General features: G+C 41.6%; 1 protein-coding gene across 2 annotated transcripts; it reads right to left on the minus strand.

Annotated features, from left to right (window-relative positions):
* Window positions 1-1643: 1643 nt before the first annotated feature.
* slc5a7a (solute carrier family 5 member 7a) lies at window positions 1644-13230 on the minus strand. Of its 2 annotated transcripts, none has more exons than XM_017715139.2 (9): window positions 12463-13230; window positions 11786-12024; window positions 11044-11157; window positions 10786-10941; window positions 10414-10562; window positions 9626-9769; window positions 8775-8928; window positions 3886-4103; window positions 1644-3535 (listed from the first exon to the last, which is right to left on the minus strand). In XM_017715139.2, exons 2-9 carry the CDS (start codon window positions 11967-11969, stop codon window positions 2882-2884), a joined length of 1773 nt encoding a protein of 590 aa, XP_017570628.1. In that variant the 5' UTR covers window positions 11970-12024; window positions 12463-13230; the 3' UTR covers window positions 1644-2881. The 2 variants fall into 2 exon arrangements, with proteins under 2 accessions (XP_017570628.1, XP_017570629.1); XM_017715140.2 differs by having other exon boundaries at window positions 11786-12063.
* Between the last annotated feature and the right edge of the window lie 616 nt (window positions 13231-13846).

The raw sequence follows: 13846 nt of genomic DNA on the forward strand, positions 1-13846 counted from the left end.
AACCATTGATGATCATTTAACTAGGAATGAAGATTTACCAGTACTATTCTTTAAAGAAAGAAAGAGGCTCTTTGGAGTGATGCCACTGGAGAACCAATTTTGAGTCCCGAAAGAACTTCTTCGATGGAAAGAATTCAAGACCACTCGATTAAGTTTGTTTAAAAGGGGAATTCACTGATCTTACAAAAAAATCTTCATAACAAACTCATTAAAAAAGGAAGGCAATCAGAGAGAAATGTTCTATTCTGGAGCTGCTCACTGAGTCTTGTTCACCGTGGTGGTGACACACAGAGACTGATACACACACTTACTTTGTTTCTTTTTCACACCTCTCAGACAGTTACCATATTTAAAGTTAACATAAATACATACATAGTTATTAATATGTTGCCTGATGCTCGAGACATTGTTTTCTGATAGACATGCAGGGTGTGAGGGCAATTAGTACCATTGCTCCATTTTCAGCATTACACGTAGCAACTCAGAAGACACATACAGGCTCACTAGTCATTCTGGATAGTAAATAAAATAGCTATATTTGTGTCCTAGATACTGTAATCCCTGGTTACCATCACCACCACTGTAAAGAAATCTGAGTCAGTAAGTTTCTCTACAATGAACCATTTCAAATCAAAACAATCTTTACTTCTCAATCATTAATTTATGTAGAACTAAGAACCAAATGTGGTTCTTCTACGGCATTGCGTCAAATAACCCTTTATTTTTAATTGACAGTGAAGATTTCTTAAATGTACAGAATTATGAACCCATGCTATTCAAAACCCATATCCTGGTATTCCTCGTCTGCACATACGGTCTATGGGTCAGATCCAGATGCTATTTTTGATGGCCATGAACACCCCCTCAGCTGGAAGACACTAAATCGCTCGGACTTTTGGCTAAACTGAAGCATTTGTTTTTGGTTATTAATCAAGGCGAGTGCACTTTGTTGTTCTTAGTGAATGGATCTCTGGCATCTCCTGCCACAGAGACTTAATTGGATTAAACTTTAGGACGGCAAGGACATGATGGAGGACAAGCGAGAAGGGACGCAGGAGAAGAGAGGGTGGGGCAGCTTTGCCTGCGTCATCGCCACCGCCATCGCCATCACCAACCCCCAACCTTCAGCAGCCTCGGGGAACTGTCGCAGTGGAAGAAAACAGGAGGCATAAAAGGCCCATCCCAGCCCATCCACCCACCACCACCCCCCGCCCACTCTTCACTTCCTCCCCCCTCCACAATTACTCCGCCTTACACTCCACCCTGGCAAGACTGGAGGAGCACTTAGCGTGATGTAAATAACGAAGGGACTATTTTTAGAGCCACTTTTTAGTCCCCCCCACCCACCTACCCCATTGTGACTTTGGAGATGGAGGATAGAGGGAAAGTGAGTTAAACCATAAATTCTGTCACGTTTTTCATACACGCTTTTGCTTTCTAAGCTAGCCACTGCGGGGGAGCGACATTCAGCCCGATAACAGTGCAGCGGAATTTAAAAATGCGATACTTCCACTGTGTGAAAATGAAAAACATAGCAATAATATATATAGTTATTACTAAGGGTTTTGTTATGTTACAAAAACTAGCGTAATATGGACTTGTTGAACGTGAGCCACATAGCAAAAAGACACAATCACTAAACCTTTTAATAACAGAATTTATTTATGTTGATTTGTTCTACATTTCTAACAATATTTTTAGGCCATAATACATAAATAAATATAGATTTACTGGCCTAAAGCTGTTTCTCACCAAACTGAATATTACCTCTACCAGCACATTAAAATGACGATATGCATTTATACTTTTTTTCTTAAAATATATAAATATAAATAGACACATCACACACAAAAAATCTTTCATCTTTAAGACAACAAATGAACACAGATACTGATTTAGCCCTAAACCAGGTACACAACAGCTTCTTGCAAAGAGTTTATGAGTTTGCAGATCACAGAATAACACAGCACAGGTCCCTTATGAGTATTATATCAGGTAAGTCTTTTGTAGCAGCTACATTCATTTTCAAGTCCCAACAAAGTGGCTGCTGAGCTGTTTGCATAACATCTTTCTGAATTTGAAATGGCTCCGTGTTTAACACGTAATCCACTACACGGGGAGTAAAATACGTGCCTGATGCGGTGGGAGCAGGAACCATTTTGAATTCAGCAGCACTATCCCCCCCACTTAATGCTTCTATTTAAGGCGATTGCAACGGTATATTCCCCACCCTGTTCTCAAAATAGCTTTGTATTGCACAAAGTAAAATAATGTAGACTTATGCTGGATGTGCAGTTATCTCACAGTTATACCATGTACTTTAGCAATGACAATATTTTTATACACTTCATGACAGGACAATAAGATTACTGTACTAACTGGGGGTCTGACATTAGGAGGTACATATTCCTTAAACGTCTACGCTGATACACAGTATATTTATTCAGTCAGTTTTTTTTTTTCTCCACTTTTTAAAACAAACTCATTCAGAGGTTCAGAGAAATTAATATTGCTATTACCTCACCACATATAGTGTATAGTCACAGTATCTATGCTTCTTCATGAGAGCAGAGAGGAGCAATTTGTTTCATACATACCACACCAAAGTGCAGGTATTCCAAAGAGGAGAACCTGCAGCAGGCTTGGCTCCTTGATGTAAATGCTAACCTTTTTTCTCCACGTTTGCTGTTCTGCATGGGGAGCCAATTACTGTATGTCTTATGCTCGTCCTGTAGCAGCGATGGAAAATCCAACACGTATGGTGAAAGGAAACTAAACTTGTCCTTCTTTTATCCTCACGTGAATGTGATGTTCATTCAGGCACTGTCCTTCTCATTGTTCTCCACAGCGGACTGAGTCTGAAATTAAAGGGCAGTGGTCTTTACTCATTTTCATGACTGGGTGACTCTGGACTTGATTCATCCTCTTCAGTCAAAGTTTCCTTCCTGGTGAAAGTGCTGGCCAGTGTGACACTGAGCCGCGGTCGCACAGGAGCCATCTCGTTCAACCCGATGATGTTCCTGTTCACCAGGGTGGTCCTGTCCATAATCTCAGCACTGTGTCTGGCCACCACAGCATCCAGGAAGTCATACTTGGCAGAAAGTGTGCCGCTTTCGAACAGGTACTTGAACAGGTAGGAGAAGGCCACATTGCCCAGGAAAGAAGCAAGCATGGCCATTGTCTTGAAGGGGAACTTCTGGACCACCAGGTGCTCCACCTCCTGAGTGGTGTGGTGGACCAACTCTTTGATGTACCACCCAGGGTAATAGATGAAAGGGGGCAGTTTGAGGTAGGGCTCACCGCCGCCAATGCGCAGGATCAGACCAAAGATGTAGCCGGCCACCGAGCCGTAGGTGTTGGTACCTCGAACAAACAGGACACTGAGGAGCTGGGGGAAGATGATCACGTAGACCAGGTCTGAACTCAGGTACCAAAGCCCGTATACTGTGCCCGTGAGGAGGGCCATGGCTGTGGCCAGAGCCCCAAACACAAAGATGGTAATCCTCATGACCCACACGATCTCACTGTCTGATGCCTAGAGTGTACAAATATGCAACATGAGACATTCAGTCACAATGGATTTAAACATTGGCTAAAACAGTGAGCTAGCTCAATTTGTTGTATTGCTGGATTGTTGTAAGTTTGCAACTAGAAACATGGAACAGTTTTAAAAAGGCTTTTTGCAGCCTAATCTCTATTGTAATCTATGGTATAACGCCAGCGAAAAAGATCAAATTAAAAAAAACGTTTAAATATCTAACTATGTGTGTTTATGCGTATTAGAACATAAACACCATTTTCAGGAATGTCTATGGCTCAGTGAATGTGTGTGCGTCTATAAAACCCGGACGGCATTATTTTTTATAACATCAGACAAGTGCTCACCGACTGGCGGAAGGCCAACTGGTAGATATTCCTAGCAAACATGGAACTGGCCGAAAGGATGGATGAGTCAGCAGATGACATCACTGCTGCAGAAACCGCACCCAATCCAAAAAAAGAGACATAGGGCGGGCACAGGTATTGCAACACGATTGGAAGAATCATTTCTGACTCATCTTTCTTCATGGGCGGGATTGGCCCATAACTTGTCTGATTCCAGTCTGCAAGGGAAAGTGGAGAGACGATTACCATGACGTAGCATAAACTTCAGCCTACAAATCATAAAGAATGATGTTATGTACCCACACTGAAGAATTTACAGCACTTTACATTGTAGGTATTAATGTACCACAGGCAATTCTACTGAGTGTATCTGAAGGGAAAACTTATTTACTCAAATGTGCACCTATTTATTGTAAGCAAGTCAGAGGCTGCCTTAATTCATTATTTTTCAGGATTTAGTGTGTCCACCTTTTCCCTTTATTTCAGCTTCCATTCTTTTCAGAAGGCTTGCTTTCAGTTATTCAAAGAAATTTTCAAACTCCCAAAACACATCCAATTGATCTGGAGTGGTCAGTACATTGTTCTGAGAACACCAACAGCTTCTTTGTTTGATCTGCAAATTTTCTCCTTTATTTTGTCCATGTCTTTTTCTCAGTAACAGCTTCTTGAGAGCTACTTAACCGTTCAGACCCATAGTTGAGCTGAGTTCCTCAGGAATATCTCCTGAAAATTAATAACGTGTACTTAATAACAGGAGGTTAAGTAAATTAAAGGTGGTACATTCATACTGATTTCTATATTTGGCTTACAATTTCAGAAGTGCTCTTCTTGCCAGTAAAAATATGCTTTGGTTTCTTTAACATGTATTAAACCTCATTTTGCACTAAATTACAATGCCAATGTTTACCACTAAATTCTGATTCAGTCTGTGCTTAATGTGCACCTGGGAAACTGACCTTATACATACAATCGTCAATATACAGTCAGTTATATCCTAAATTTGCACGGTCACATCTCAATTCATCTAATTCAGTGTCTAGTTATAGCTGTGTTTTCTAATAGGTAAAGCAGCAGTGTCTCGCTGTGACTTTGATGGTGAAAATCAGTAGATTAAACCTGATTCGTCAGTGCTTCCCTCAGATGTAATATTTACAGAGTTCACATCGTTAAACGGATACATCCTCAATAATAGATGAGGGAGACCAGCTGTTGTTATTTACACATTTCTTTAGAGATCTGACGGAAACATGGCCACCACCCCTGGTCAATACAGGCAGGGGAAAGACCTCCCTGTCGTGAGAGTGCATTTGAGAAAAACAGTCAGACAGTAGCAGTGAGACGTTTTTTCCCATGTGATGTTTAGCATCTGGCGCGCAATCATAATCAGCACACACGTTTCACTGATGTTTCGGATAATAAGCAGGGAAGAAAGTTTAAAGCATAAGGAGAAATTACTGTAGAAATACTGCTTTCACCTGACTGACTTTGTTAAATGATCAATTTGTAAGTCAGGGAATATGGCAAGCTTGCAAAAAGGAAATACAGGGTAAATTATTGTGCACAGCTATCTGTTCAAGGGAGTTGTTTTTTGAAGGATATATTCTTCGAATGCTCTTGAGAACAGTCTGTACAGTGGTAAATTGGGCTGATATATCAAGATTGGTTTCCATAATTCCATTGTCACAGCCATAAAAACTGTTTTTATATATATATATATATTGTTTAACAGCTTGACTAGCTAGTTATAATTTGTTGAGGACAATACTCGGAACATCTAATCTCCTGCTAGTTTATATCAAGAAAGGACAATATTGGCCAAACAAATCAGCTATTAATTGAGTCCTGGAAAGTTATTCACAGGACAAACTTTTGTTCTGTAAAAAAGAGCAAAATTAATCTACTTAAAAATAAAACTCACATTTACATTCCCTGAGATGTTAAGGATTCTATGCTATTTGACAACACAACCAGAAATTAGACTAGCAAAACACTAGATCAGTTTCCTTTACCAGTATCATGTGGACTGCATGTTCTTGATAAGGTAAACTCAATTTTCACAAGTATTCAGTCACCCATCCAAATCACTGATTTCAGGTGTTCCAATCACTTCCATGGCCACAGGTGTATAAAACCACCACCTAGGCCTGCAGACTGCTTCTACAAACATTTCTGAAAGAATGGGTCGCTCTCAGGAGAGTGAATTCCAGCATGGTACAGTGATCGGACGCCACCTGTGCAACAAGTCCAGTCATGAAATTTCCTCGCTACTAAATATTCCACAGTCAACTGTCAGTGGTATTATAACAAAGTGGAAGCGATTGGGAACGACAGCAACACAGTCACGAAGTGGTTGGCCACGTAAAATGACAGAGCGGGGTCAGTGGATGCTGAGGTGCATAGTGCAGAGAGGTCACCAACTTTCTGCAGAGTCAATCTCTATAGACATCCAAACTTCATTTGGCCTTCAGATTAGCTCAAGAACAGCGTAGAGAGCTTCATGTAATGGGTTTCCATGGCCGAGCAGCTGAATCCAAGCCTTACATCATTAAGCGCAATGCAAAGCGTCGAATGCAGTGGTGTAAAGCACCGCCAATGGACTCTAGAGCAGTGGAGACGTGTTCTCTGGAGGGACTTATCGCGCTTCTCCACCTGGCAATCCGATGGATGACTCTTGAGTTTGGTGGTTCCAGTGAAAGGCACTCTTTATGCTTCAGCAGACCAAGCAATTTTGGACAATTTCATGCTCCCAACTCTGTGGGAACAGTTTGGGGACGGCCCCTTCCTGTTCCAACATGACAAAGCAAGGTCCATATAGACATGGATGAGCGAGTTTGGTGTGGAAGAACTTGACTGGCCTGCACAGAGTCCTGACCTCAACCCGATAGAACACCTTTGGGATGAATTAGAGCGGAGACTGTGAGCCAGGCCTTCTCGGCCAACATCAGTGTCTGACCTCACAAATGTGCTTCTCTAAGAATGGTCAAAAATTCCCATAAACACACTCCTAAACCTTGTGGAAAGCCTTCCCAGAAGAGTTGAAGCTGTTATAGCTGCAAAGGGTGGGCCGACCTCATATTAGACTTTATAGATTAAGAATGGTATGCCACTCAATTTCAGATGCGTGTGAAGCAAGATGAGCAAATTCTTTTGGCAATATAGTGTATTACTGTCAGGTACATGCCATTATCCAAAAAAGCAGTAATGTGGTTGCTTTGGTCCCAAAATAGCAAATCTCCTAAGAACGATTACTACAGTGTTCTGTGGTAAAGGCAAGCATTTCTTCTTAAGATGTAATTTGCTTACATTACAGTCAAGTGGACCCGGTCCCTTTAGTTAAATACACAATGCTTTATGAGATTGGCTAGCTGGTTAAGGTTTCTCGATGGCCACAGTAGAAACATCTAACATTTGCTAGGTGCTAGGAATCTTTTGCTAGTTACTTAACAAAAAAGAACTAAACTAGCAAAACAGCGCCCTTGACCAGTAACATGACAGGCTGCTTGCAATGCATTGTCAAGAACCTGGCAGTGTGATATATAGAAAGCATGAATACGGCTTCCATACTGGTGGTGCAAAACAGCAAACTGCTTATGTAACAAAGTTAATTTCAATGTCTGGCAGTAAAGGCACAATGTTCTCTTCATAATTTACTCACATTAAAGTCAAGTGGGCACCTTCAGTTGATTTACTAGATTGGCTAGCTGGCTGTGGTTTCTTTTGGACCGCACTGGAAACAACTCATCTTTTGCTAGTTGTTAAATGTCTTTTGGTAGTTACTAAACAAGACTGGCAAAACAATAGACTTTGGCCAGTAACATGATGGGAAGCTTGCAATGCTTTGTCAGGGACCTGACTGTGGGTAATCAGGTTAAGAGTGAACAGTAATCACCACAGTAAAATGTCAGAATATTATGCAACATGTGAGTGAAGCTAATCAAACATACTTGTCTCCAATTGAATGACCTCTAATGGTCAAACTGTTGGGGCTACACTGATGACATTAGCCAAACTGAAATAAAACTGAAGGGTATCTCTCCAGTAATAGGATTTGGCACACCTGAAGTAGTGTCTACTCTACTTTGTGCTACTGGCTAGATACTGAGTCAAGGCCTATTGCCAAAATACTTTCACGACTAAGACAACTAAGACAACTTTTAACAGATCTTAACTTTTAAGTCTTAACAGATTATAAAAAGATGGAACATCCCATACTATCTGACCAGTTTTGCAGATTTTTTGGGGTGACTGAAAAATTGGAGATCACACTATAAATGATTAGAGATTACACACTTCTCAGCTTTTAAGCTGTTGCTTAACTGAATGGAACTACATGAACTCATGTTCATTACCAGGAGACGCAAATAAACGTGGAGCGTCTCGCTGCTGCGCATATTTTCTCTGCCACTTGCACTGACACAGTAAAGAATCAGCAGGTAAACATGTGTTCAGTGTGTTTTTTTTTTATGTCGTAAACTCGATTGTGTTTATGCCACAAGCTCATTTAAAAGCTTCACTCCACACATGAGTGGCCATTTTTCTTTGTTTACTTGCTGTATTTTCTTCTTTCGCGTTCTCAGTTTAGATTGAGTCGCTGATCAGTCCATAACACTAGATTTTTCTCAGGAGTCAGGTCAAAAAATGTTTGACATACCCCGACTGGTCTGAAATGCGATCGGGAGGCCAAAAATCTGCGTCTTCGCCCCTCGCTACTCAATTCTCTATCCAACTGTCGACTCCAACTGACCCAAAAATCTGCCAACTAGCACAGAATCACCCAGACTATGAATCAGGGCTAATATCAAGGTAAAAGTCGTCTAGTGTAACCCCAGCTTTAAAGTACAGCTGACCCTACCAAAGACCTTAGCAGAGGCCCTAATGTATTAACTTACCTGTGGAGGCCCCAATGGCTCCAATCAGGACAGAGGGTACGGCCATGACAATGCAGCCAAATGCGGCCAAGAAGGAGAGAACTTGGGCATAGGTAGCTGAAGAGGCAGAAAGAACCCGTTGAAAATAGACCTGCCAGGGTATTCCCCCCAACATCTAGGAACAAAAATAGCATAGTAAATGCAGACACCAAGCAGCAAGACACCAACACACAACAGCACAGTCAACGCACTACAGTTTAACACAGTCACTAAAGAACTATATATAAATTCATATTTACATATTTGACAATGAGGACATTTATTTCTCATTTATTACTTCTCCACACTAAAACTCACTGATATCCTCTGCTATTGTACACCACATTAATTACATGCTTATGCATAGTTTAGACCTGTTTTGCAACACTGGCTTGCCATTTCTTGTAACACACAGACGACAGCATTGCTTTTCATTTACATGATGTCAGTGTGAAAATCACTGCGTTCCATAACCAGTCCTTGACATTTAGAAATATATCATTTACCTCTCCAGCCGAACAGGGTCATGCTTTAGGGTTTAGTTTTTCTTTAATCTGCACCTTTCATTTGGAATAGGTTACAGAATCCAATTACACTGTAGAGCTTGACACATTTCAACTCAGTAAGTAGAGCTCAGTAATGTAAGCACAGGTTTTTATAAGATGCCTTTAAGGATCTTAAGGTGTTCTTTCACTTTTGGTAAATGTGTAGATTTCATATTTCTTTTCATCTGTTTCTCTGTAAGATTTTTTAAAAGTAAGAAATGAAAGGATATTTTTAAAACCAACAACTAATTTTGACCTAGCCTGGGTGCTTAGGTGAATCCCACTTACCAGAAGGCAGAAGTTATCAGCCCACATCCATTTATCTGTGCTCTCAATTTGCCCCAGCCACGGGTCCTGGTACAGCTCTTTCACCGCTGTCACTCCAATGTCAGACACAGCAGGGTTTGACAGCGCAAAAGGGACACTGATCCACTGCAGCCAGAACACAGAGGTTTACCCTTCTTTTTGTGAAGAATGTTTTTTAATGCAGTTTGCATTTGTCCTGGAACAATGCAACACAATATGACGTGTATTTCTAGCTTCAGAATATTCAGAGCTTCACCTCATCCTGATTTGCATTATATATATTCCACACAAATAAAATACTGAATGCAAGGCAATCAGTCTCTGTGATATTGTGAGATATTTGCCACAATTTTCACTGAAATGACAGGCTCTAGATATTCAACGAATGCATGCCGGTGATTCTACAGTTTGGTATAATATCAACTGTGGAAATATTTGTGTGTAATGTGGAAGCACTGACTGTGATTATAGCTCAAGGACATTCTAGCAAGCTGAACACTGCAGAACACATACTGGATAGGAGCGACCCTTTTATGGAGATCTAAGACCAGCTAAAAGAAAACCTAATCTGAATACGTCTGAGAAAGGTTCCAGTTTCCAATCCAGCCAGTTCAGAGTAGGGGGCAGGTTTCTCCAACATATAGTCCTATGGTATAGTCGCAAACCGTAGCTGTACTTTACAAAAAGCACAGTCAACAGTTAAATTAAAAGCTCTACGTAACTGACAGCATTCTACGGCAGTCCTAAAATGAGGGGATAATAAACTGTACCAGTCCCACGAAGATGCAGAAGAGCTGAACTACGTCTGTGTAGGCCACCGAGTACATTCCTCCCACCAGCGTGTAGAAAATGGCTATGAGGGCCGAAATGACCACAGACATGTTGATGTCAATGTCCACAATCACACTCAATGTCGCCCCTGTTGAGCAGAAAGAGACGTTGTTAGCTGGTGGGACTGAAATGAACAATGTCTAAAAACAGCAATGCACTGAAAAAGAAACTGAAACACTGGGGTACTTCAGGTTTAAACTGCACAGGCCCACACACCAAAACCAACTGAACCAATATTTAAGGTTTAGCCTGTGTAAGAAAGTAACAGTTAGACTACCAGAGCATTTTAACCCGTCATCTCAGTTTCTTACCCAGAGCTGACAAGATGGCGGCCGACCAGAAGATCTCGCCCATGAGCGCCGGGATGAAGAGCAGGCCCCCCATCCTCTTCCCATAAAGCTGCTGGAATGGGTCGAGCATGGTGACGTAGCCTCGCGAGCGCATGGGTTTGGCGAAGAACAGACCACCTGCACAGGGGTAGCTAACTGTATTAAAGCAGCCGGGCGGCGGTGAGAGGGGCAGCAGTAACAGGCCTTTCAGTCAGTGAGCGTCACGGAGGCGCTACTCACCCAGGACCAGACTCATGGCGTAGCCGAACGGAGCCTGCGCCCAGGCCAGGCCGTAGCCCGGCAGGTACACATACTCAGCCGTGCCGTTGATGTAGCCCCCTCCGACCCAGGTCGCTGAGACACAGCACAGCGGTCAACACACACACACACACGCACGGGGAATACAGAAAACGGCACATTTACATTTAGAACGTTAATTATGACGTGACATAAATAAATAAACAAATAAATAAACAAATAAACTTTTTTTTTTTGCTTTTTTTTGGCAGAATTTGCTCTCTCAAGAACACCCCCCCCCAAAAAAAAACCCTACAAAATAATTATAATTAATAAAAGACATCAGTAAAGCAGATGAGTGCAGTAGATTTGCACAAAGCGTAAACTCGTGAAACATTAAATTAAATGCGCAGGTAAAATGCATTTGTGTGTGTGCGGCAGATTTACAAGACCGTAAACTCTTCAATAAATAAATAAATAAATAAATAAGAAGCAGTGGAGGGTTCAGACTGAACGTGCAGTGTTAACGAGTCTCCCTGAGCATCACCATGAAAACAAACAGGTGGAATGTTTTCCTTGACTCGTAAAAACTTAGCCAAGGTACTGAAAGTTGCTTTGATCACTGCTGTAATTCGCTCTGAAGCGCCGCACGCTTTCGCCGGTAAAGGGCAGGTTTGAGACCCCGCAGAAAGTTCTGCGGATATGAAAAGCAGGTTTGGGGTGGTCTCCTCAGACCGAGCCCTACCGGTCATGGTAAAAGCTCCCACGAAGAGTCCAATATCTCTCCCCCCGACCATGATGATCTCGCTACGGTCCGCTCCCTCCTCCACCCCGGAGTTCTTGTTCTTCCACGCGGCCCATATGCCCACGAACAGGATCAGCAAGTAGAAGATGACTATCGCCGCCACCCCCTCCACATGGATGGCCATCTTCTCTCTGCTAAAGTGGCTGTTCTTCCTCCAAAGAGCTGAATGTCATTGAGACCTGAGGATGGAGATGAAGCCTCGCTGAACAGAGCCAAGGCTGCTCAACAGATGGAGAAACAAAATAAAACGTTTCTATCCTGATATCTCTTAAAATAAGCGACTGAAATCAGAACCAGTGTTTATGGCTCAACTGCAAACTGTAGGAGTTGGTTTCGCCTAATTAGTTACACCTTAGTTTAAGCTTTCCATATATTTTATACACTATAGAAAAGCGCAAAATGTACCAAAACACGATTTAAAATAGCGCAAAATATGCATAAAAGCTAAAAAATGTTACAGAAAAGCCTAAAGTGTGTCTGAAGTACTATAATAAGCGTAAAGTGCGCTTAAATTACTGTGCAAAATGGTCTAGTTGCGCATAGACTATTGCAAAAAACGTAAAGACAACGCGCAAATATGGTTTAAACACTGCAGAAAAGCGCAAAGTGGGACTTACCTTTGCGGAGTCCTCCCAGGCAGACAGCGGGCACCGATTAAAGGAAAAAATGAACTGTCAAAACGCAGAGAGCGCAATATTTCACCTCGGCAAAGCAGCAGTCCTGCACTTTTCCGCTGTAGAGCGTAACTGCCAATCTTTATATGAGAGCACGTTTCGTCAGAGCGTTGATGAAGGCGGACGTCAGAGTTGTGAATGGAGACCCGTTTCTGAATAAAGATGTCACATCAGTGCGAATGAACCGCGCCTTGCTGGAGCCTGTCCAGCCCAGTGACCTGAAAATAGCCAAACGCGTAAAAAAGAAGGGAAGAGAGCAGCGCTATAAATCAGTGCAGGCTCAGCTGGGGTCGTTTTCATTAGCAATCCTCGGACGAAAGTTTCATGACTCATCTGAACGCGTGAGATGAATCGCGGCTGGGCAGAGCGCTGCCCGGCTGGAGGAGCGCGGTCGCTGTCCGTGGTGCTGAAATCAGTCCTCCTGCGTCGTTAGGGTTTGTAGTGGAACAGGCGCGGCGCTCAGAGCAGTTGTAGCCTGACAAGGTGCGGCAGCGACTTTTCTCTGTTTATTTATTGGACATAGTGCAGCCGCCATGAAGTGTCCACCATGCAGTAAATACGACACACACTCTTCTGCAGTACTGAAATCAGATTTCTTCTCGGAATAAAGCAAACAGAAGCAGAAACATCCCCGCATAACTATCAGGTGCTTGGACCCCTAATAAATCCAACAGTGAAATCAGAGAATTGCTAACTCACTGAATTAATTTGTTTAAATATGTTTTAACTCTGCAGATGGTAGCCAGCTGGACTGAAGTTAACCCCTTAAACACTAAGGGTCTGAATGCGGCTCTACACTTCAGTTCCTCACTCACTTCACAAGACTACATCATTTAGATACTAGTGTCTTAGTAGCTACTGAAGAACTCCCACTGAATAGTACAGATTAGCAGTTCAAACATTCAAAGCAGTCGTTTAATCATTCATAGTAGTTGCTCAATAATTAATGGATCTTACTAAATAAATCATACTGAATTTTAATAGTAGTCATTAAATAATACATAGTAGTTACTCAGTAATTCACAATAGTTACTGAATAGTTTATAGCAGTTACTGAATAATTAATATTGAATCATTCACAGAAGTTACTGAATAATTCATAGTAGGTACTTAATAATTTATATTGAACAGTTCATTGTAGTTACTAAAGAATTCATAGTAGTTGCTTAATAATTCATACTGAACAGTTAATTGTAGTTACTGAATAATGCATAGTAGTTATTAATAATTCATACTGAACAGTTCATAGTAGTTACTTAATAATTCATACTAACAGTTCATTGTAGTTACTGAATAATGCATAGTAGTTAGTCAATAATTCATACTG

Source organism: Pygocentrus nattereri, chromosome 12 (assembly GCF_015220715.1).
Source record: "Pygocentrus nattereri isolate fPygNat1 chromosome 12, fPygNat1.pri, whole genome shotgun sequence".
Taxonomy (NCBI): domain Eukaryota; kingdom Metazoa; phylum Chordata; class Actinopteri; order Characiformes; family Serrasalmidae; genus Pygocentrus; species Pygocentrus nattereri.